Source organism: Rissa tridactyla, chromosome W (assembly GCF_028500815.1).
Source record: "Rissa tridactyla isolate bRisTri1 chromosome W, bRisTri1.patW.cur.20221130, whole genome shotgun sequence".
NCBI classification, from domain to species: Eukaryota; Metazoa; Chordata; class Aves; order Charadriiformes; family Laridae; genus Rissa; species Rissa tridactyla.
The window spans coordinates 14,648,183-14,672,246 of NC_071496.1; the positions used below are offsets into that span (position 1 = coordinate 14,648,183).

The window sequence follows — 24,064 nt, forward strand, 5'->3', positions numbered from 1 at the left end:
CAGGGTCCTTCTTGTGGTAGTTGAGTCACTGTATTTGCAAAGATAATGTCTACATCTGTGTCGTGGTTTGGCCGGATTGGCCAATCAGAATGACAGATGGCACTCCCCTCCATCTCTCCAAAGAGAGGAGAGGAAGAGATAAGGAGATTTACGAGTTTAGAAAAAGAACTAAAGTACTTTAATGAAAATATTATAAATAAGGAAATAATAAAAAATAATAAAATAAAATAAAATTTTAAAAAAAAGTATACAATATATACAAAACCGTATCCAGCTCCCAGGATGACGATCGCGTCACCAGCAGGCACAGGGAAAGTCCCAGACTGGAGTCAGTGACGGACAGGAGCTGAATTCTGGATCTGGAGTCAGGAATGCTCGGATCGGGATCAAAGGCAGACGAACAGACAGAGTCCTCCTTGGATGCTGGCCATTGAAGAAAAAGAGACTTGACCCTTTGATCACTTAGCTTTTATACTGAGCGTGATGCAGATGGGATGGAATACCCTGTTGGTCAGTTTTGGGTCACCTGTCCCATCTGCTCCTCCCTGCAGATGTGAACCCTCTACACTTTTCCACTTCCGACCCTCCAACGTGGCAAATAGCGAAGTTAGCTGACCTTGGTTGTTATAGCAATAAGTCTAAGCAAGAGCCTCTGTGCATACCATTCCTTGGTATAATCAGGTCTTATCCCTCTGAGAGTGAACAATTTCTGAACAATATGCTGTTAATTTCAGAGTTTAGTCAGTTAGAAGAGGCCCAGCTAAAAAATAAAATTACAAATTAGAAAATTGGTTCTGTTTTACCTCAAACCAGGACAATCTGCATAGCAAACACAACCTGCAAGTGAACCAGCCATTAGCAATAAGCCGTAATAACCGAGAGCAAAGAACAGACATAACTAAGGACTATGCCCAGCTTTTGTGACAATATCTGGAGAACATGGCCCGTACTTAGGAAAACACAATATTCCTTAAATGCCAGTGTTAGAGAACTGTGTTGCAACAGAGGTGAAGGCCTGCTGTGCAAGCCCATGATAAGGAACAATGCCAGAGGCAAGGGAAGGGAGGAGAAGGGCTATGTGTCTTTGAGATCCTATCTTCCCCTTGGCAAAACTGACTGACTGAGTTTTCCTTATCAGTTAAAGTCATCATGAGCTGCAAAGGTTGGATCTCTAGAACTGGAACTTCCTTGTAGTTTCTGCTGAGTACGACTTTCAGGAGGGCAGACATTAAATGAATTAAGATGTGGGTAATCTCGAAATGCAGTTGCCAAAGAGAAAGCATGATAGAGTGAGGGTATTTGTAGCAGGGTTCTGCATGGATCAGTACCAGCTCTGATGCTAGTCAGCTTTGTCATGAATGATGTGGAATTAAATATCCCAGCTGATAAAATATGTGGATAACACAAAATGGAAAATTGTAAGGACAGGACTCTGATACGGAGTCATCTGAGTCACATAGGTCACACTGAACAAGCTTTGGCTGGCTGAGGCGTTATGCATGTGTTTCTGCAGAGCCAAATCTAAGCTGACTCATAGAGGAATAAGGCTAAAAACCAGGCCTAAAGAATGAGAGGTTATATTTCACAAGACAGCAGCCTAGAAAACTACCTAGGCAACAACCTAGAAAAGTGGTTAGCACAGCTGAGGAAGTCAACGTTAGCTCCCAGCATGGTGGTGGGCTAAACCATCTAATGGGGACCTCTTGCTGTATAAACAAGGAAAGTGGAGGACAAAGATGATTTTTTAGTAGGTAGTGTTGGTGGGGGAGTACTCTGGCAAACTGATCCTAGCTTGGTGTTCACCTTTTAAAAACTGTAAAAGATTCTGAAAAGACCTGTGTAAATGAAACAGATGCCTCAAAGTGTCAAGCTTAAAGAGTCGCGCTCATCCTTGCCTGAGAGAGCTCCAGGAGACTTGGGCCTTTACAGCTGTATCTTTTCTGGCTCTTTAATCAGCTGGAGAGAGGCCGAACTTTTCTCCAAAACTTTTGTAATTTGAATGCAATGCCAAACACATTAAAGTGAGAAGTCAAAGACTGGCTCTTGTCACAAGAGGATACTCATCAAAGCAGACTATGATGCTGATGGTTGCTCTGACTGGTGTCCTCATAGTAAGACTTGACCCCTCTCCAGGACTCACATTTTAGCCAAAACACAACCTATGGGGATAGCTGTGGGGCAGCCACAGAATAGCTTAGGCATGGCGGTTTGGCCATGGGATGGGAGGCTCCTGGGGGCAGCTCTGTGGTCATCTCCAGCACACAGGGGGAGAGACCAGATCACTGAAAATTCCTTTTTGATGATAAACCCTGTGAGTCTCTGACTAGCCTGGGGTTAAGGGGGTTTTGGGACTGATGCAGCAGATCACTGGAGAGGATCTTTATCATAGGGAGTGTGCCAAGACCATGCACTGTCTCTCTGTGTCAATATTATCGCTCGCTGGCACATTTCGAAAGAGGAAGCAAGTTTGTGCCACACACGCAGAGAACAAAGCCCTCGCAGAGCCAAGTGAGAGTTACAACTTGTCAGTACGTCTCTCAGCCTGCCGAGGGACAAATACGAAACACAAAAATAGCCTGAATTGAGGGGAAAAGGGGGAAATAATAGCACAGTGAGCTCTCAAGCTCAGAAAAGGCTTGTTATAAAACAGCACCTTCGCTCTCTGTCTCTCTCTGTGTCTCTGAGTCCTGGCTACTGATGAAGGGAAGAGATCACTCCCCTTAGCACAGTTACAGTACTGTTGCAGTAATAGGAACTGGAGCCAGGTTCAGATCTGGCTTGCACAGCCCTGCTTTCTCCACATACCCCCAAAAGCATTGTTAGCCAAAAAGCATTATTAGCGGTGATGAAATATGAGGTGGGAAGAGACTACTGAGGGTTATGTTTTCCCACATGGACATTGAAGCTCTAGTAGCTGGAAATTTGCTTTTCTGAGACTCAGATTTTACCCTGAATCAGGGAATGAATTTCCACAGCTACTAACCTTGGGTAGGAATGGGATAATTGCTTTTTATATTTGCTGATCTGGCCATAGCTGTGTTGGTGGGAGAAATAATTCTATCATTGCATGGCTTATGTCTGTATTGCTGTTTTATACCTACTATATATTTTATACCTTCCTTGTTTCAGGAAGCTTTGCAGATTTATGCTTACTGATCATTTGGTCCAGGTGTAAAATTTTCTGTTTCAAGTACTTTTGGCATGGATAATATACCATGGCAAGAGAAAGCCAATAGTACAGTCAGCATTGTGCGACAGTAAGACAAAGAACCAACTTCAGTCCATTTCTGTAAAAACAGAGATGCATCTATATAAAGTGAGTGGAAAAAAATGACTGAAAACAGGAGACCAATATCCCCACTTCATACAGACTCAGTCCTATACTGACAGTTGCTGTTAACATAGTTGATAGTATATGCATCCTTCAGGCTCTCTGGTCTAATTAAAATTAAATGAAGCAGAGCACTGACAACAGAAAATTACTTAACAAATATTTGTCTTGTTCCCATCATGGCATTGTGCTGCATCTCCTTCTTCTGGTACCCAAACTGGTAAGGTAATGAGTTCCCTCTTGTAAGACTCACCTGCTGTTAGTCTTCTGTGTAAACTAAGAGATGCCCCTCCTCTTGCAGTTGTTCTATGGAAGTGCACGGCCTCTGGTCCCCACCTCTTCCTGTTCACTCTCCTTCATGCGTTGCATAGCACAGGGTCTCAGGTATGAGCTTGGGAATAGCACGTGTAGGATCAAGTTGTGTTTTAAAGCCAAGATTTTATCTAACTCTTTGATGAACAAGGTGACAAGTTCATTAAGCCTGAAGGAAAACAAAAGGACAATAATGTTCCTTTAGAGAATGCAGGACCACCCAGCAATACCACTTTTACAGATGCAGAGCCATAAGTCAGTCAGTAAGAGTTAATAGGTAGTGTTGAGCTGAGCTGTAAAAGATTTAAAAAGACTGGTGGAAAGAAGCAACTCAGCAAGGAGACCAGCAAGGCAGGATTTGTCCCTGAGCACTCCCATCTCCCTGCATGCTAGGGAAGAAAATGGTGGAGAAAAGCTCTGCTGGTGCAAACCACTGATATGTCGTAGACGTCCACTACAGCCAATGCCCGTTTGCTGTGAGTTCAGACAACAGCAGCCAAGATCAGAGTCGTGGGACTGTCCCCACAGGCCTGCCAGACAAGGGCTGACTAAGCTGTGTGAGTGGAGAGGTCCCATGCCTTCTCCTGGCCAAGCTCACCCCTGAAACCCACCTGTAAACAGAGCTACCGTCAATGCCAGTGCCTGGAGTAAACTGCCTCTGCAGCAGGAGGCTGTTTATGAACTATTTATTACTGCTGGCATAGCACCTGGCTCATTTTCACCTTTCTTAAAGGTTAACCTCATTTCCCTCTATTAGTCAGTTTTAGCGAATGCCATTCGACATGGCAGTTAAAGAGCTCTGTCAGTAGATGGAAACGACAGTGGCATTTAAAGCGAGTCGGAGTTGAGAGTTTGGGGGGGCTGGGAAGGTGGGTGGAAGAAATAATCATCAATAAAATGTTTTCAGGGGGATGCTAAGTGACATCAAAGGAATCTCACTTTCCGAGACTTCTGGCTCAATGCGCTGTGTGGAACGGGTCTCCCCTGAGTTTGGAACAAGCCTAAAACCAGGGAGACAAAGTGCCTGGGGGTTCTCCAGACCAGGGTACGGGGCATCCCACGCCTATGGGTAGCTTCTTGCTGGGTCCAGCAGGCCTTGCTTCCAGCCATGTGTGTGCTGATTATGGATTTCACTAAAGGAAGGTTCCTCTGTGTCTGTGAGTGTGTTTGTTATAAATTTTATTGCAACCTCTGTGTCATGTGCTGACACTGCTGCCTGGCACTTCAGGACACTCCGTCTGGTAACAGTTTTCCTGTGTTCCCTCATTGCTCTGCACTGATGCTTTAAAACCTGGGATCAGACCTGTAGGAAAGTCTTTCACTCAGAGGAAGGACAAGTTTTGCCTGTGCTGGAGATTTCACAGGGGTTTTGTGGAGCATGGATTCACGGACTCTGGCGGGGTACAGACCAAAGACCTTTATTGCAATAATTTGACAGGCTTTATAGCTATACACACTCTCCACGCGCAAGCTGTCTCCTGCTGATAGGTTGAAGGTCGACTGCCACGTGCTTCTCTACTTCTTCCGATTGGTTTCTGCTGTCTGTTCACGAGGAGCAGCAACTTCATTCTCACGTCCTGTTTCTTGCTGATTCTTACTTGTTTTTCTGTTCTCACAAACCCTCCCTCAAGGACGCAGCCTTGTCTCATCAAGGTCAAACAAACCTCCTATGCTGCTCTCTATCTCCACAATTCCCCCTTTTTGTTTTTCTATTACAAAAGCTTGATTAATCATTCTTTGCATTATTTTCTGTAGGCAGCCTAAGATACAGGGCACAATAAGCATTAAGGCACACACAAAGAATAGCAACAACAATCCAGCTTTTACAATTGATGATAGCGATCCAGAAATACCCCAACTGCGCAGCAGGTTGTTTAGCCAGTCCCGTTCATTACCAATCTGTAGCTGATTAAACCCTTCTTTCAATTGCTGGATGCTTTTATGGATAGACTCAGAGTGGTCAGAAAGATTCATACAACACATACCCTCAAAATCTTCACACCTGTGGCCTTGCGCTAAAAGCAAAAAAACAATGGCAGCTCTATTTTGAAGCGTAGCATGCTGAATAGAGTCTACATCTGCTAATAACCCACTTAATGCTAACGATGTGGCATTGGTCTGTTTAGCCAGCCAACACCCTATTTTATTCAGCATATTTAATGCCGCTGCTGTTCCTAGCGAAGGAAGAATACTTAGCCCTATTCTTTGTCCAAGATTCGAAAATGTTATATGGTCGTCACAGGATGGAGTGAAGGTATGAACTGTTCTCTTGGCTCTGTGGTTACTGTGTGCTCTGCTCACTGTGTCTTTGGCCGTACGCAGGCCTCTGCTTGTAGATCTGCCCCATCTCCCCCTTTTTTGTTTAACACCAGACCATTTATTAACAAGGTCACCATGACTTGTGCTTCTACTCGTCGTGACGCTCTTAGCAGGTTATATACTAAACACAATTAAAAACAGAATCAAAAAGAACCCTGCTAAGGCAATAAATACCCAGATTCCTAAATTTAGCCCAGAAAGCCAATTTCTTTGGATTTACCCACGAGAAATCCTTTTGTAATATTTCAAATGCATTGTGGTTCATTAAGTCTTGAATCTTTAGTATTTGAGCTTTTAGTTGATCATGTAAAGAACGAATATTTTGTTGCAATGACATGTCAAAAGCACCTTGGAGATGGTGTTTAACCATTTCCCAGCCATGTAGCGACGTATTCCAGGGGAGAGATGTAACACAAAGTCTTTGAGAGTTGTACTCCCAATCACAATACAGAGAAAGATGTGTTTTTAATGCATTTTGCCAATCCCCTATCCATGTTACTGCTGTTTTATACCCTACTCGCGTTAAATTTACACAATAAGATTGATTACATTCTTGTATACTTGCATTTTGAGCCGAAGCAAACATACGGATGAGAAGTACAAATCATTACAGAATTTTCTTGCTCACAACTTCTATTTGTTGCAGTATTATCTGTGGTTAGCATGCACTCCGATTTAAGGTGCTTCTAATACCCCTTCGGTTGTTCAGGCCATTCAACAGTTCTTACAAAATGTCGCTCTGCTGCTGTGGATGACAAAGAAGACATGTTTAGAAAATTTAAAACATGAGAGCATATGTGGACAATAAAATAACGAAACTGTCTTTTTCATAAAAGCAACATTAATTGCAGTATGAGATTAAATAACAATTGGTTCTCTACTTGTTTTATAAATGCTCCTTCAAGTCTTTGAACAATACCAGTAACATATTGAGAGTCTGCCACTACATTTAACGGCTCCTGTTGAAATAAGTCAACACCCTTTACTGTGTCCCTGAACCACCTACAAACACCGTACAGGTGCCAGCAAGAGGCTTTGGCGCTAGCAGGATGCGCGGCTGTAAAGGAATTTGTGACAGTGACTGTAATAGTCTGTGCTAGGGGAAAGGATAATTTATTTGCCCAATATAATCTACTAAGGCAATTTGTAGGTTAAGACTTTGTGATAACCAAGGGTCAAGGTCGTGCTTTTTGACGGGGACATGTATGTGGCTTGGATCCATTCCAGAAAGGTGGTGACAGCACAAGCGACCCTGGGAAAACAATCATGGTAACATTTCAATCATCATAGTTACTGGTTTTGAAAAGGCATGTGTCAAAAATACCCACTCTAATGCAGTCAGGCTCTTTGCGAGTGCATCATCCCATTGTCCTATCAGGGCATAAAGTTGAAATTCTTGTAGGAAGGTGTTCAATGCGTCTTGCAGCAGTAGTAGACTATATCTTATCTGCAACGTGCGTGCTGTATTGCCTTCGGAGCTGTTGGGGTTAATGAATGTGAAACCTACAGGGGGGAGGGGGGGGGCAGACACAGCGCTTCAGGGTGTCCCCTGTATCTTCAAAGTGCGCTCATGTCTCTCTCCCTCTCTCTGACCTGAGACAGCCCCCTTATATCCTGCACTGGATTGCATTTCGGGAGGTATGAACCTGTCATTTTAACAGAATGTCTTTGATTAATTTTGTTTCAAGTCTGTATTGTATTAAACCACTAAGAACATAAGAGCTTCCATTTTCGGTCAACCAAAGGTTTATCTAGTCCAGGATCCTCTACTCCAGCAGTGCCCAGAAAGAGTAAGAACAGGGCTTTTATAAAGAGTGACCCTTCCCTTAATATCCTCTGGCTTCCAGGAGACAGAGGTTTAGCAACTAAGATAGATTTTGCATCTGGATCTTCATGTTTAATAGCAGTAAGTGGACACAACCACCACTAATCTGTCTCATTCTCCTTGGAGCTAATTTATGACTTCTGCGTTCAGCAATATCCCATGGCAGAAACATCTTTCATTTATTCATATAGTGTGTGAAAATGTATTCTCTTTTGTCTGTCTGAAAACCACAGCCATTCTGCTTTATATATTTTATGTTTTGAGGTTATTAATACAAAGTCTTTTTATTCCCCTGAGACAATACCCTGTAACATTTCACAACTGAAGAATTTCCATTTCACAAGAACTTTGGCCTCTCCAATTCAAAGTAGAAGCACATTTTTTGAGACATCAGTATTTCCCATAGAAAGAAAATTCCGTTTTTCATCCAGTTTCAGTCATTTCATTATATCAGTGCAATTAAGGGTGACAGCAACAAAAATAACAGTAAAAAAAAAACAACAACAAAAAAACTACTTAGGCACCCTGGGAAGAACTGGAGAGAATGAATGAAACTTTCACAACAGCAGCTTCTTCCTCCCAGCTGGGCTAGGAGAGTCACAGGGACAGGTTAAAGGGAACAGTCACCCCAGCCTCATTAAACTGTCACTATGTCACGCCCCCACTTCATAGTTTAAATGTCTATAAGGCAGATGGTATTCTATATAGGGATGGAGTTCAATTCTCACTTTGATTTATATCTATAAAATTCCCAGACTGGGACTTCCACCTGGATAAAGTGGGATTGACTTAAGCAAAAATACATCGTCTTTTTAGGTGATCTGCGTTGTGGGGGAAAAAGCTCACTTTTAAGGCCTCCTTGCAGTCAGTGGGATGTCTGAAGGATTAAATGGGTGGATCCCGTTTAAGTTCAGATCTTGAACTAATCACCTGCAACTGGGCATATGTATTGCATGCCCAGTTCCACTGCTCACATCCATAGGCAAATCCTTACAGGATTTCAGCTCTTGCTCTGTAAAGCAGGGTAAAATTACATTTCTATTTCCAACCTCCTTATTTTTCTGCTTATAGCTACAGTCAGGACTGTCTCTTTCCATGCTTACATACACAGCCTGGCACACTCTGCTTTTGATTTTAGCTGCGGATTCCAGGTACAAGCGTCAAACAAATAATACACAGAACTTCTGTGCGAAATACAGCTTCATAACTGAAGTGAGCATTAGGCCCGTAACAATATGATGTAGGAAAGGTGTTATTGAGACCTATGAGACATGCTGCTTGGATTCCTTTATTATTATTGTATTCTTTTGCCTCTCTGTCCTGGTTCCGGTGGGGATAGGGTTAACTTTTCCTGGTATTCCATGCCATGTGAGCCACGCCCACCCTGAGCTGCCGGGGGAGGGGGCAGGAAGTTGCTGCTTAAAAGCGGGCTGGGGCGGCCCGGGTCCGGCTGGCGAGCGGCGGGGGAGTGGTGGTTCCGTAATCGCGTTTGTATATTCCCCTATCCGTGTTGTTGTTGTTGTTGTTGTTGTTGTTGTTTGCCTGTTCCCTTTGCTGTTCTATTAAACTGCCTTTGTCTCAACCCAAGAGTCTTGCCTTTTCTTACGATTCTTCCTGTGTTTGCAAGGCACGAGCGAGCGGCACGTGGTTCTTTGTTGCCGTCTGCAAGAGAAAGGAGTTGAGGCATTTTGTGGAGATCTTTAATGACATTCTTTATAATTTGAAAGTGGGGAGGGAAGGGGGAAGAAAAAAAGGGAATTAGCAAAAAAACTGGCAAAAGAAAAGTGGAATGTGGAGAGAAGTGTGTGGATGAATTTTAATGCAATCCAAAAGATGTAATAATGGTAATAAAGGAATATATTCAGAGATCAAGAGAGGGAGAAGAGAACAGGTCCCACAACGACAGAATTTAAATTAGACATAGGTGTATAATTCTCTTTTCTTCCTTTCCCTTTATTCAAATGAAGGAAATGGAATTTTTAAGCACAGCGGAAGAGGGATTAACAATTGGTGGGTTTTCAGCCCTTTGTCTTTTGTCAAATCCCATTTAATCACCATCTTTAATATTAAGGAGGCTGTGGCTGTGCAGGGCTGTCTCAGGCTTGGGGGAAAAGGGATGATATACAGAGGAAAAGAGAGATAACACTCAGGTTCTGGCAATTGTGAGGAAGTACTTAAATTACTTCCACTGAAGTCTTTAAAAACTGAAGTTTAATTTGATCTGAAATGTCATCACAGCTCCTGCAAGAGAAAATATTTCCTTCCAACCCCCTTCCCTGCCTATGTCTTTGCTGTTCCAACAGTCCTCAATGCTCAAGGCTGGAGTGCTACCGTGGATTAATGTCCTGGCCTTCTAGGCTTCTGGAAAGGGTTTCAAAGCCCTGACAGGTCCCCAATGAGATGAGTTTAGGAACTGAAACTTATTTTCCTGACATACCAGCCTTGACACTGCTGACCCTGCGGAGTTTGTCAAGAAGCTTCTAAGCTTTGCTCTGAATGAGTGTGAAAACCAAATGGCCCTTCAGGCTCAGCCTCAATCTTGTGTGGCCAGAGTAAAAAGGGGATGTTACACATAGGAATCAAGATGTGTTAAATTCCCCAGAACCAAAAGGCTGCAGGAGCTGTATTCATATCTGAGCTGTCTCTGAAAGATGAGTGTAAAAGCGTGATGTAATTCAGTGTTTGTTTGAGGTGTCATTTGATAGTACAAGACAGTCTTCTCATTCACCTCCTTCTTCTTTGGGAAATCCATCAAGCTGGGTCAGGAAAATGTCCATAGATGTACAGGAGGAAGAAGCCAGGAAACAGGCATGGAAAAACCTGCAAAGTTTAGTTAGAGCACAACTGCATGCTTCTGCACTTCGATGTTGGGTCTCCTCAAGGTGCTTTTCTCCCATGAACATTTCCAAGGGTGTTCCCGGCATGATTTTTTTTCATGATTTGAATTCAGATATTCTTCCTATCATGGAGGGACAGTGAAGAGAAAGTGGGTGTTTGGGCTATACACTGAAATTTAGAAAGATCAGATTTTGACTCGAGTCTTTTCCTAAAAAGCACTGCCTCACGAATCTTTTACAGAAATATTCCAGTTGGGTGTTTCAGATAATGAATAAACTTGGAAGAATTATGATCTGCCAGGCAGAAATCAGGCAGAGTCTTTGCGCTTTGCATGACACCGGGTTTTAGACTGCTCTCACCGCCAGCTTTCCTAAGTAAGGGATACTAACAAAATGGGTCATTGCAAATGGTTTTCCCAGCTCAATATCAAACACCATAAACCCCATCATTTAAGATCTGCACAGGGAATAGCATCTCTTGGCAATGGACAGCTGTGACGGCACTGTTCAGCTCAGCAAGTCAGAACTACTGATATTTGTCTTGGGGTTATAATATTCTCAGCTGTACAAGAAGATTCTGCTGTTAAAAGATACGTTTAGGCTATGTCTTCATGGCAGTGTTTGCTTGGCCTGTTGCCCAAGTCTTGTTCATAACCTACATTGTATCTGCACAGAGGAAGCCTGAGTGTGCTTTCATCTGAACTGTCCAGATAAGGCTTAACTGTCATCTTGTTTCATCTTAATTGTTTCATCTTAACTGTCCAGATTAATGCTGTCCAGGTTTAAGGCTGGATTTCACTTCAATGCAGGTAGATGGCAGGTCTTGCCACAGGAGCACAGGCCAGCCAAGCCCGGACAGCATTAATTCTCCTGGTTTGAACTTTCTTCTCCATCTCCATCCATTTTTTCTCCTAGCTCTGCACTTTAGCCATCCTGCTCATATACCTGTTCTCACAAACAATTTCTGGACATGGTTTAGCAGCTGCTGCAGACCGAGGACCTCTTCCAGTTCCCTGTCAAGCAGCTCGCTCTGCTCTGGAGGATAGGACCCTGAAAGTAGAGAATAGGCCCAGACATGTTTAATTTAAAAACATAATCCTAGACTTTGGGTTCACCAGTTGGCAACATGCTAAATTTCTTTCCAGTTGCTCGTAGGGCCAACAGCAACCAACATCTGTGTTCTCTTGGACAAAGGCACCTAAATCACTGTGGCACTGTCTTTAGGGATCACACAGCTGCAGGACATGAAAATCTCTCCCTGGAAGATGACTTCAAAATCCACAGTTGTTGTCATTTGCAAAAGCAGGGCTTTCCATTTAGAACTAAACCCTATCTTGACTTACCCCACCATGGACTCCTCTTGCATGAACAAGGAGTTGGGGAAGCTCCATCCACTTAAATCTGATAGAAACCATCAGAGGGTTCAGCCATAGATCTGACCACCAGCCTGCCAGGTGCCTTTCATTATTACTGCCAGAGCTCCCTCCTGGCCTGTGGCAAACACCAAGGAAGCTCAGAAATACCCAATTTTGCCTGGTGCAAGCACCAATTATTCTTTTTGCAGATGGGGAAACTGAGGCTGCCTTTTCCACTGGGTAATTTATGTAGCCCATATTTCCACTAAGGCTGCTGTCCTTGGCAGAGATGTATTGTAAGTATTTAGTAGCAGTAACTACATGGTCATCCATCTCTCTGCTACCAGGAATAACAAACAAATCACACTAAGGGAAAAGTGATTTTGCCTTCCACAATATCCAGAGATGGGACCCAGGAATCACAAATACCAATCTGAAATGCGCAGACAGAAGCTTTGGCCAAGGTCTTGCATATCCTCATGGGTCCACTCTTCCATAATTGGATCAGAAGTGATTTCCACTCTCTTCCAAAACAAGACGTAGGACCTGTCAGTTGAAAATAGTTTGTGGCGTGTTCAGAATAAACAAAAGGAAGCGGTTCCTAACACAATGCATGATTAAGCTGCAGAATGTCTTGCTGCAGGATGTGGTGGATGCTCACAGTTTACATGGGCTCAAAAGCCCACTGAACAATTACATCGAAGAAAGACACTTCAAAAACTATTACATATGAAAAAATGCTTCAGACTCCAGATATCCCTAAACTGCAGAGCACTGGAGTCTGGGAGAATATTTTGGGGGATTAACAAAATTCCTTACCCTGTTCTTATACTCTTAGACATCCACAATTGGCCATTGCCAGAGGCAGCACATTGAGTCAGACAGACCCCTGTCTCTCACACAGCTGTTCTTTCACTCTGTATACAGGATCCATGTCCAATTCAAGGCCTATAGCAATTAAATGAGAAAAATCCTTCAAACTAAGTTTTTCAGATGCAACAGTGGAGAGTAATGCACCTGTGGGATGAAGCTTCCTTCCTTGTACAGGAGAATTATGCTCCCACACCTGGGCTTATATTCATTTGCACTTGTTCCCATCACACAGCTGTTCAGATTAGCTGTTATTCTCTCTAGCCCGGGTGTCTCAAAGCCTCTGTCTCCAGCAGTCAGAGACTGGCAGCTGTGCAATCATATCGGCTAATGTATGGGATATAAAGAATCTGTTAAGTAAAACCAAACTGGGGAGGGAGGAGGGGAAGAGATCAGCAAAAAGAAATCACTCCTGATAAGATGTGATAAGGGATGCCCCACAACACCCAGCTGCAAGGAACAGGTGAACTCAGCAAACATTTTAAAGCCTGCAGCAGCATTAGCCCCTTGGGGGTGTTGATATGGGGAGTGAAAAGGGGGGGGAATTATGAGCCCATGCAGATGGAAGGAGGGTTTGGTTGCTATTGTTTGGAGTTAGGTAGCAGTAGGTTTTGGCTGTTTCCAGAGTGGGTTGGGGTTTTGGTTCTTGTTGTTTTTTTTCCCTGTCCTAAATTTTGAAACACCTCCATTTTACAAGGTTCATGTGTTTTGCAGCAAGGTACCATGAAGAAGATAATTAGCTAATTTACAATTACCTACAACAGAATTCATAATCGCTTCCCCTGTGTAAAGGGCTGTAATCATCATCACGGAGCTGTAGGGCTGCTGTGAAAATGGCAATAGGAGTGTGCAGCCCAGGCACAGCAAATTTTCTCCACTGTGACTTTGGCAGATTCTTGATCCCACTGCATGGGCTTGGCGGTGCGGGTTGATGAAAAGCTGGACATGAGCCAACAATGTGTGCTCGCAGCCCAAAAAACCAACCGTATCCTGGGCTGCATCAAAAGAAGCGTGGCCAGCAGGTCAAGGGAGGTGATTCTCCCCCTCTATTCTGCTCTGGTGAGACCCCACCTGGAGCACTGCATCCAGCTCTGGGGACCCCAACATAAGAAGGACACGGACCTGTTGGAGCAGGTCCAGAGGAGGGCCATGAAGATGATCAGAGGGATGGAACACCTCTCCTATGAGGACAGGCTGAGAGAGTTGGGGTTGGTCTGCCTGGAGAAGAGAAGGCTCCGGGGAGACCTTATTGCACCCTTTCCGTACTTAAAGGGGGCCGACAAGAAAGATGGGGACAAACTTTTTAGCAGGGCCTGTAGCAATAGGACAAGGGGTAATGGTTTTAAACTAAGAAAGGGTAGATTCAGACTAGATACAAGGAAGACATTTTTTACCATGAGGGTGGTGAAACACTGGAACAGGTTGCCCAGAGAGGTGGTAGATGGCCCATCCCTGGAATCATTCAAGGTCAGGTTGGAGGGGGCTCTGAGCAACTGAATCTAGTTGAAGATGTCCCCCCTGCTCATTCCTGGGGGGTTAGACTGTATGACCTTTAAAGGTCCCTACCAACCCAAACCATTCTGTCATTCTCTATGATTCTGTGATGGACACCCTCAGCACCACCTCCTCTCCCCTCTCTGCTGAGGACCAATCAAGAGAGCGGGCAAGGAAGATCTGCTCTGCCTCTTGCATCCTCTCTGGTAGATGTGCCACTTGGTCCTATACACCAGCATTTTCTTCTTACCCACACCTGCACAAAAAACTTCTCTAGGCTGCTGGTTTGTTCTGTCACGGTGCCAAGAAGACAAGCTTAAAGGCCTTCCCGGTTCCTGGACCGAGGCACTGCAGCTGGTCCCTCACTGTGTGTGCAAGCAATGTTTGGGGAGGAAGGGAACAGCAGCAGGGACAAATAATTATTAGCTATATAAATAATGAAATTAATTAGCATCTGGTTTCTGAAATGAAGCCATACAGCAACTTGGTCCTGATACTTAGAAAACCAAAGGCATCAAGTTAACATCACAGAGCTGCTCTGGTGAATGCCGTGCGCATACAGAAGATGCTTGTTCCCATACAGAGATATGCAAACACCAGTTTTCTTGCACGAAGAAGCACACACACTATCTGTGTGTGACGCCCTGGCAATGAACTTGGGATGAAATAGGGAGGCTGATAGGTTTTAGAATAAGGGGTTTCATGGCTAGAAGGGACCGTAGTGATCTTCTGGTTTGCCTTCCTGATTAGCCTGGGCCACGAAGGTGGTAGATCTGTCCCTCTTTATTTCCAAGGACTTGGATGCAATGTTCTAGATGGTAAATCTGGCTTATGCTTTCCTGATACAAGGATTCAACCTCTTTGTTTTGCATGAGGAATACGAGAACACAGGTGTATTTATATACTCTTATCTAAATGTACCCCCCCACACACACATACATTAGCAAGAGCTATCTGGATAAACACAAATCTCTGTCATGTCTCTCTGTGAGTAACCCTAATTTTCCTCTAGTCCCTCCACAATTGCTGTGGTTCTTGTTCTTGTCCTCTTGCTCCACAGAGGGTCAAACATCCTGCATCTCATTGGCCCTTCTGTCTCTCTAATTAATGCCCATCCTCCCCCTTCTCCCCCTCACTCCAGTGTCCTCCCTTCCCTTCTCCTCTCAGCACTTGGTTTGCAACACTCTATTATTTCACCTTTCACTTGTGCAGCCTCCTTTGCCCGTGCCCATCTGACACCTCTGCCTTATGCTTATCATAGAAACATAACACTTAAATACAAATAGAACAAGGAATAATTTAACCCCTATTTGCACTGGGGAAGGTTCCAAGGCTTCGTATAAACACAGCCAGGGAGATTTATAGACTCTGTATATTTATCTGACAAGTTACATTTCTTCACCACTGTGCCTTGCAGCCAGCTTTTCCTGATGGGCACAAGCCTCTGCAGCTGGCAGAGTGGCCAAGAAGAGGGGAGCCTGGTTTCATGGGGATATTGGAAATGTCACTGAGGGGACATCTCTGGGGACTCTGGTTTGCCATTGCTGTGGCCTTTCTCTCCCTACCCATCTTCCTGTTTGTTGATGGCAAAACAGGGTAGACTTGAGTTGAACTTAATTTTCAGTATTATGGGAGTGCCTCAGGTCACTCATGGTGAGGGCTTTATGATGCACCATCAGAAACCTCAGCTCTTCTGGGCACCACAGCACAGAGAAGTAGCTATCCATGGTTATTTCCGTGGGCCAAGCAGGCATGATGCACTCAGGTTGTGGGGAAAGACTGATAATGAGGTGAACAGTAATGAGGGAAAACAAAAAAGCATGCAGCCCCCATGCTGCAGGGCAGTGTCACTGCTCAGACTGCTGCTATTAAGGACTGCCTCTACAGCAAGGCTAGCAAGATTTTTTCATTAACATGTAATATTTGGGTGTGAGAAAGAAACTGAAACTGTCACTTTGTTGTGTGTAATAGAAATTTGAAGATGCCCTTTCTGACAAAAGTAAAGGGGGGATACTCAGATGTGCATCAATACTTGATGCTTGGCCATGTATGGCCTTGAGAAAGCTGCATAGAATAGGTTTTCATCAAACCTGTCTTTAGACAAGCTAAGTAAGATCACTGTCTTCATTTCCCTTATAGGGAGGAGATAGAGGCTGCTCCTCAAGGCTGCTCCTCAAGGCTGCTCACCTCTGTTGTGTAAGACTGCGAGGTACCACTCCCTCTCCCATGGCCATGGGCCAGCTTAGGCTGGAGCACACGGTCATGCCCACAGCTCATGTTGGGGGCATCCCAGATCATGCCCAGCCTTTTTTTGTCCTTCTCTTTTGTCCCTGGACAGTGGTAATTCTGGTCTCCTTGACTGTGTGCTCACTTTGCTGTGGGGCCCAGGTCTTAGGGGACCTGGTCTGAAAGTTTTTTTATCCCTCAGTCCCACAATCTGAAATGGGGACGATAGCACTGCACTTGGCAATGCAGGTCACAGGGGACTGAGTCTGCCCAGTGCTCTGAAATTCAGATGTGATTCCTGAGACACATAGATTTGGGATAGTGTCTCACTGAAAGAGGAGGAAGCATGGGACTCATTGGGGTGGTATGGGTGGACCATGATTGGCAGGGATGGACTCTACACCCTACAGACAGGCAGAGCTCAGGGACAGCTTGATCTGGGGACTGGTCCAGCCTAAACTTATGGTTTCTGTAGGATGTAGAGTGGCCTGAGTGATGGCAGCAAGTGCCTGACATCAAGGTACTGCCCTTCATTCTCATTCGAGGACACTGGAAAAGTCTGGTGGGGAGCACCTGTGGTGTGCACACATACTCAGACACATCCCACTGACAGCAGCACATCTTCTCTTCATTTTATTCTGGCAGTCTCATGGCCTTGTTCAGACATATTTACAAAGCAGAAGTAGTTGACTTGGAGCATGGCATGTCAGCTTTTTGTTTGGGACTTGGAAGAGCATTGTATTGGGGCACTCAGGGTGTAAGAGGCTCATACAAGCCAATTAGAGGATAAACTCATTAGCCAAGACCTGGAACATGCTGAATGGTCCCAGCTGCTGGACCCTTCCCTCTCTCTTCCCACCCAAGATGTGCAAGGGGCATTGTTAAAATACACTGCTGAGCTCCATGGCAGGGCTGGGACATGAAAGGTAAATGCAGCATTTTGTTAGAGGAACCTCTCAGAGAAAAAAAGCTTGTTAAACCACCTCTTTTTTTATCAGCTGAGTGTGTGATTGTGTAGATTTCTGAGATGGCAGATGTGACAAATGATTCCCCTGACAACCCAAGGCACAGTTTTTCAGGAGGGAGACAGGGAGATTTGGAGAGTGATATCCAGGCAGTGCTGAGCCCTGGCTGGCCATGGGGGACCTCTTCATCCCACCTCCCCTGGAGTAGCTGGACCAGCAGCCCCTGGGGAAGGTGGTCCTCACCCTTGGCAGAGCCTGTTCCTGGTGGTCTGATGGCCACCTTGTGGGCAGCTCACCAAAGCACCACATCTTCTGCCAGACAGCTCTGGGGACAGGCATCACCACTCCTAGTGTCCTGCAGAGATGCAGAAAAGGGGGATAAAATAAAATAAAATAAAATAAAATAAAATAAAATAAAATATAAAATTAAGTGGTTCGTAAAACAGCTGTTTTAAACTTCACATAAACTAAACCAGACAAGGCAGTTTCAGGCCAGTTCCATGACAGAGGGTTTTGCTGCCAGAGGAGGGATGTGATTTTTTTTTAATGATATATTTATATAAGCAAAAAAGCTTGGTGAAAATACAGTTACACAGCTATAGGAGTGCTTTTGCTGATGCAGCTTATTTCAAACAGGGGAAACTGTATAAAGTACAATATAACAGATGCTTCCTCTGTGCTGGAAGTATTTACTAGACACAAACTTTCTAGGCAAAGCCTTTTGCTAGTGGTATTCCCAGTTCATTCCCACTGCTTTGCCCCCTTCCTAAAATATCTCCCATCTTTCAGGACAGCTGGTCTCATTTGCTGAGTGGGTTTTCCTCCAATATCTGGAAAACCATTGGACTTTGGACTGGACTTTTTCTCTAAGGCTTTGTCTAGACTGAAAGATGCCCCACAGAGCACACAGCTTCAGTAGCTGCCTCTCGAAGGCTTATATCTCACCTCTGAGGGTCTCTTTAGCAGGTCAATTTGGCCATCAAGAAAACAAATCTTTCAGATGTCCAAAGCACCTTCTCTTGAGGTGGGGACAACCTACACGGTGTTGGTTAGGGCTTTGTGCATCATTAAAGCCTGAACTTTGTGTTGCCAGTAGAAATCTAGAAAAATCCCTTTGGTTAATCAATTCCAACATAAAGTAGGCATATTTCTTGCTTCTAAAGTTTCTATCAGAAGGCTATCCCCATTTTTCTCCACTATCAGAAATGCACATGTACCCTCCTCAACCTATTTTTCCTACCATTTCAGCAGCCTAACTGAAGGCAACATAACTCCTCATCTTCTGTGGGCAGCACGCTTTTTGTTCACGTGGATAACTCCACTGCAGGATTGAAAGCTCCAAATATCCTCACTCAATAACCACTGCATGAAAAATTATCCTCATCCAAGGCTGTAAAGTAATATGCCAATTTGCAGGTGCATCTTGGAGAGGGGAATTTTGATCAAACGCTGGCTGAAGCAAAACAGATTTGATCAAACACTGGTTGAAGCAGAACAGATTGCCTACACCAATGATTTCTCGGTGAACAGAAGTGACATAAATTGCTCAATTAGTCAGCCAGAAAAGGGTTGTTGCAAACCAATGTTTTGTTCAACTTTAGGTTAACATGTGCATTAAAAAGAAATAAAATTAAAAATCAAACTATTTATTTATTTACATATATTTATTCAAATTGGTTACATCTGCTCTGTAAACTGCTCTGAAAAAAACTCTTGGTTCACACATTTCCATAGTGTTTAATGAATGATAAATAAGACATTTATGAATCATGTGCAAATGGCCTGTTTACATACACAATGTAAACTGTGTGATTTTTTTTTTCTTGGTGTAATGATACTAGTGTCTAAATATAAACCTGATCTAGAGGCATCACTTGGTGCCCTTTGAGATGTTTCTACCAACTCAGCAATCATTAGTTTGGTCTGTTTTCACCAAAATTTTCTGAAGGTGTTTCGTTAAGGACTGAAGATCTCCATACTTGGTATAAGTCCAAGCATAAATAGCCTTCCTCATCCAAAATACAATTATTTACTAGCAGACCACGTCCTGCTTTGACATGAAACACCACCTACTTGAGCTATCTCGGATATTAGTAATCATATAAGTTAACTTTGTTTCAAAAAACAATATATGGTCCAAAAACTTTGGGTTTATTTCAAATGAACTTTAAAAATACAACTTGTAGTTATGTGTCTCTGAGTGGGTATGAATGACAAATCTCCATTTACAGACTGTGGCTTCCATTATATCCTGATTCAAAACAACTTATGTTAAACATTTTTTTCCTGCAACTAACTTAGTATTGTGAGGGCTACTAACTTATGTTATTTTTCATTTGGACTTTATTTCTATATGCTATCTTTATCCACATTCATCTTGGATCGCAGTCTGAGCAATGTTATAATTTCAGTTAGTGCAAGCTGACTGCAAAAATTGATCAGAAAAAGCTGATTTGAAAGACTTCAGTGCCTAGATTTTGAGAAGCAGCTAAAGAGTTTATATATAACCAAACCTGTTTGGTTTGGTTTGTTGTTTTTTTTTTAAATTCCCAAATTATTTTCAAGTACTCATTGAAAGTCAGATGCTATTAAGGTTTTTTGAGCCAGATACCTGAAATGACTAGCAGCTTCTGAAATATGTCACCTCAATGAAATCACCATTTGTTTTGCATGTGATACTGAGTCATCTTGGCTTTCACATCCCTCCTGAAATATGGTAAGCATCTCTTTATTTTGTTCCAGAAGACAGAAAACTCTTCGTGGGCATGCTCAATAAGCAGCAGTCAGAAGATGACGTGCGCAGGCTATTTGAGGCATTTGGCAACATTGAGGAATGCACAATCCTTCGGGGACCCGATGGCAACAGCAAAGGTAAGGTGATGGCTTGCAGGACACACTGGCTTTAGTGTCAAGCTAGACCTGTTCTCAGCATATATATCATTTTCTGGTGTGACAAAGTCACTAGGTAGCTTCCAGGACAGCATCTCTTACATTAGGAGGGGTCACATTTGCTAAGGGAGGCCATTTCTTTGCTGGTGACTGTCTGATGTGCGTGAAAGGAAAAGATGATTGCACTTAAAAACACATGCCCCACGACAAGCTATGTCTCATCGCGCGCAAACTGATGCCTATTGCTGTTTGCTTGCAGGGCAGAGCCTCCCCTCTGAACACAGGGCCCTTACTTTAGCTCAAGATGTGCTCTCCCCACCCCGTTGAACAGGTCAATTCTTTCTTTAAACAAAGCCAAGGTTGCTACTTTACATCTTGACTCACTGGCTTATTTCTCACCCACTAGCCCCAGGTCTTCCCCTTCTTCAGTTGGTCATTGCATAGGTAAGTGTGGTGTATGAAAGCACGGACTCTGGCTGTGATGAGCACAAAATCATTTATTGCTTCTCAAGCCTCGGCTTTTATACCCAAGCTCTAAAACTTTCCATGCACCTGCTAGGCAAGTAAACACATATTTCAGATTACTAACCCAGTCGCCTTATTCAGTTCCCACCAAGATAAGCACACGAAGCTGTTTGCTTGTTCCATGTTTATATTGGACCAGTTCCTCTTTGTTCCATCTGTATCGATATCTGCGTTCCTGTTTCTGTGTGCTCTGCTCACTGTGTCTTTGGCCGTACGCAGGCCTCTGCTCGTAGATCTGCCACAGTACACACCAGCCAGTGATCATAGTTGCAAGGGTATAGGTGCTGATTTAAATATTACACTCAGTAGACATTTACTGTTTGAAACATGCAAATGCTTTGTTGCAAAACTAGGTGCCTTACCTCCTTCTGCCACTTTTTGGCATTACTTGTATAAGTGTAAGAATGTAAGAATGAGTGTAAGAATCAGGTATAAGGTGTAAGAATGAGGCTTCTCTCTTGAATGTGAGGTTCATTTTTTTTTCCCCATAATTCTCTAGACAAAGCAACTTCAATTTGAATAGGAAGCCCTCTTCTCTTGACAGTATAATGTGTCCATTAAATATTGATCTGCATATATTATATCATAAACTGTGCTGGAATGTGCAGCGCTGGAAGAGACCAGTCCTGCTGATGCAGTTCTTATCTCACTGGATATTTTGACATGTGACAACATCAACCAGCATATTTTTGCAACAGGGAGGCAAAAAATCCAAATCAGAGTGATACACTGGAGAAAGATTGCTATTCCATAAAATCACTGGCAGCCAAAATAGACTTCTCACCAACATTATAGGGCAGCTGTTTGATATAAGTCAGCAAAGCTCATCCCTCCTGATATAAGTGGCTGAAAATCGACTTTGGGCACCTTTCTTCAATTCTATGGCTACTTTAGTTTCATGACCACCAAAGACAGGGGCTGCCCCACTGGAAAGCGGTAGGCTAGGTTGGCCTGTAAGAGCTCCAACCATCATAACAGTAGGCAGTTAAGCACTCCATTCACTGAACAAATCAGTAAATTGGGGAAAAGCCAAAAAAAAAAAATCTATCTGCCTCCACCTGGAATTGCATGGAACAAAAATCTAATGACAAAGGAGTTAAAGTAATAATAAATGCAGTAATGTCTGAGATATGTAAGAAACAGGTTCCAAAGGAGATCCAACCCACAGACTTGTATTCATACTTGCTGTATCTTTTTTTTTTTGTTTAACATTCATTGTAAGTCTGAATCTGAGTGGCAGCTCCAATATTGCTAACCAGTTTAATTACTAGTGCTAGCAAGCTGCAGTCTCAGGCTTGCATTTCACTGAGCTGTTCAGGATCAATACTGAGCCTTGACAGAGTTAATATTACCAGCTTCCATTTGCTAGTGCTATTTACTGAGAATGTGAACCTCCTAATTTACACACACAGAGTTACATACATGCGCACATACACAGAGAGTGGTCAATCCAACAGAAACTTAAGGCTAATGCCCTTATCTTAGGAGACAGTCAGGCGAGCCACAACTCCCACAAAGTTATTCCCAGTCTGTAATGTTTTCCATCTGCTAGAAACCAATATGTGACACACATTTCTTGTGAGCTATTTATTTTGGGTAAAACCCATAAGGCTTAAATTCCACCTAAATTGAGATTTAAGCAGATTGTCTAAGTGCCAGATAGCAATCAGATCCCATAGACTTCAATCCTACCCAACCCATTATGTGAAGCCCTACCAGGCATCTCTGTGGTGAGCCTAAGTCCACCTGGTACCTCAATGCAAGCAATGCTCTCAGAAGGTAGGTCCCACCTTCCCACTTTAATGCCACTACAGTCCAGTCACAGCCAGAGCCAGAAATCTGCTTGAACTTTGCCTGAAGCCATGGGTGATGCCCTGAGCCATGAGGCATGCCCTTCATGGAGCTGCAGAAATACCTCCCGCATGAGTCACTCGGGGGTAGGCACAGTGGCTGGAGCACACAACCAGGTAGCGGAAGGGCTGAGACTGAGGCATTTCTTCTCTGCCTGAAGGGGAATGAAGAGCCTGTCTCTCCTGGGAGAGTTGGGAGAGGAAGGAGTCTTCCTGCACCCCTCCAAGTAAAGCTCACTAGTATGCATCCAGGAGTCCTCAGGTGAGGAAGCTGAAGTGGACCCAGTTCAGCAAGCCAGCAGGACCCACAGGCTCTGCACTGCTGCTCTCTGGACAGCCTTTTACCCCCTCCGCCTTTTTTCTTTCTCCATTCAGCAGTTGTCTACTTCAGTAACTCAGAAATTAAAGATTTCCCACAGCACCAGAAGCTCCACAAGAGGAGTCTTAACACCCTCTGCAATTATAACCTTAGGCCCTGACTCTGCAGTCTCGTCCAAGCTGACAAGACAGTCAGAGCAGCCCTTTCAGCTCTATAGTCTGGAAGTAAGGAAGAAAAATATTTGAGCACATGTATCTCCCTGTTCAGCACAGGTTATATATCTTTCCGTGTGTCAAAATCCCTTCAAACTCCGGATCTGCTCCTGTCAAAGGGACACCATTGTTCTGAGGAGGGCAGCATGACTCATGTCCTCGGCTCATGAGGTCCTGGAGTCAGTTCTGGTGAAAATGGGAGGGGAGATTATGTGCACATTTGATGTTGTTTACAGAACCCACCTCATTGAACACACAAACAAAACAGCCAAAATGTTGGGATCTCTGCTATTGCCTTGCCACCATACACTAGTGAAAGCTGAGTTTTCACTTGCCCTGCTACCTCAAAACCCACTAGAAGCAGTAGGAGGGATCCCATTAGCATCTTGGGCATTAAACAAGATAAATGTCTACTGCTCCCATCATTCTCACCTTTATCCAGCTCCATTGATCCATCAGATTCCTCAGCACAGGGATGAATTTCACCTGAAGAGAGTGAAGCCTTCAACATGACAGCAACACTGCAGTCAAACATCCTGCTCTAAATGCAATGGGTGACTGGAGCTGGAAAGCTTTTGTATATTTGCTAATCAGCATCTTCTTTTTAGAGGCAGAAAGTACAAAAGAATCTCTGCAAATAATTAAACACCCTAATTCCAGATTATCTCTGATTAATGAAGAGGAAGGCACAGTATCTCAGAAGTCTGGGAATGCTGGTCTGCAATTATGTCATAA

General features: G+C 43.7%; 1 protein-coding gene across 34 annotated transcripts in view; it reads left to right on the plus strand.

Annotated features, from left to right (window-relative positions):
• Nucleotides 1–24,064, plus strand: part of LOC128902031 (CUGBP Elav-like family member 4) — a 684,112-nt gene that overhangs the window by 570,588 nt on the left and 89,460 nt on the right. For 18 of the 34 annotated variants that reach the window (XM_054184357.1, XM_054184356.1, XM_054184335.1 and 15 more), the window contains one exon: nucleotides 20,277–20,405. In XM_054184357.1, coding sequence (XP_054040332.1) covers nucleotides 20,277–20,405 — 129 coding nt within the window. The remainder of the gene's footprint in view (nucleotides 1–20,276; nucleotides 20,406–24,064) is intronic. The other 16 variants (XM_054184327.1, XM_054184336.1, XM_054184352.1 and 13 more) reach the window with 1 other exon arrangement.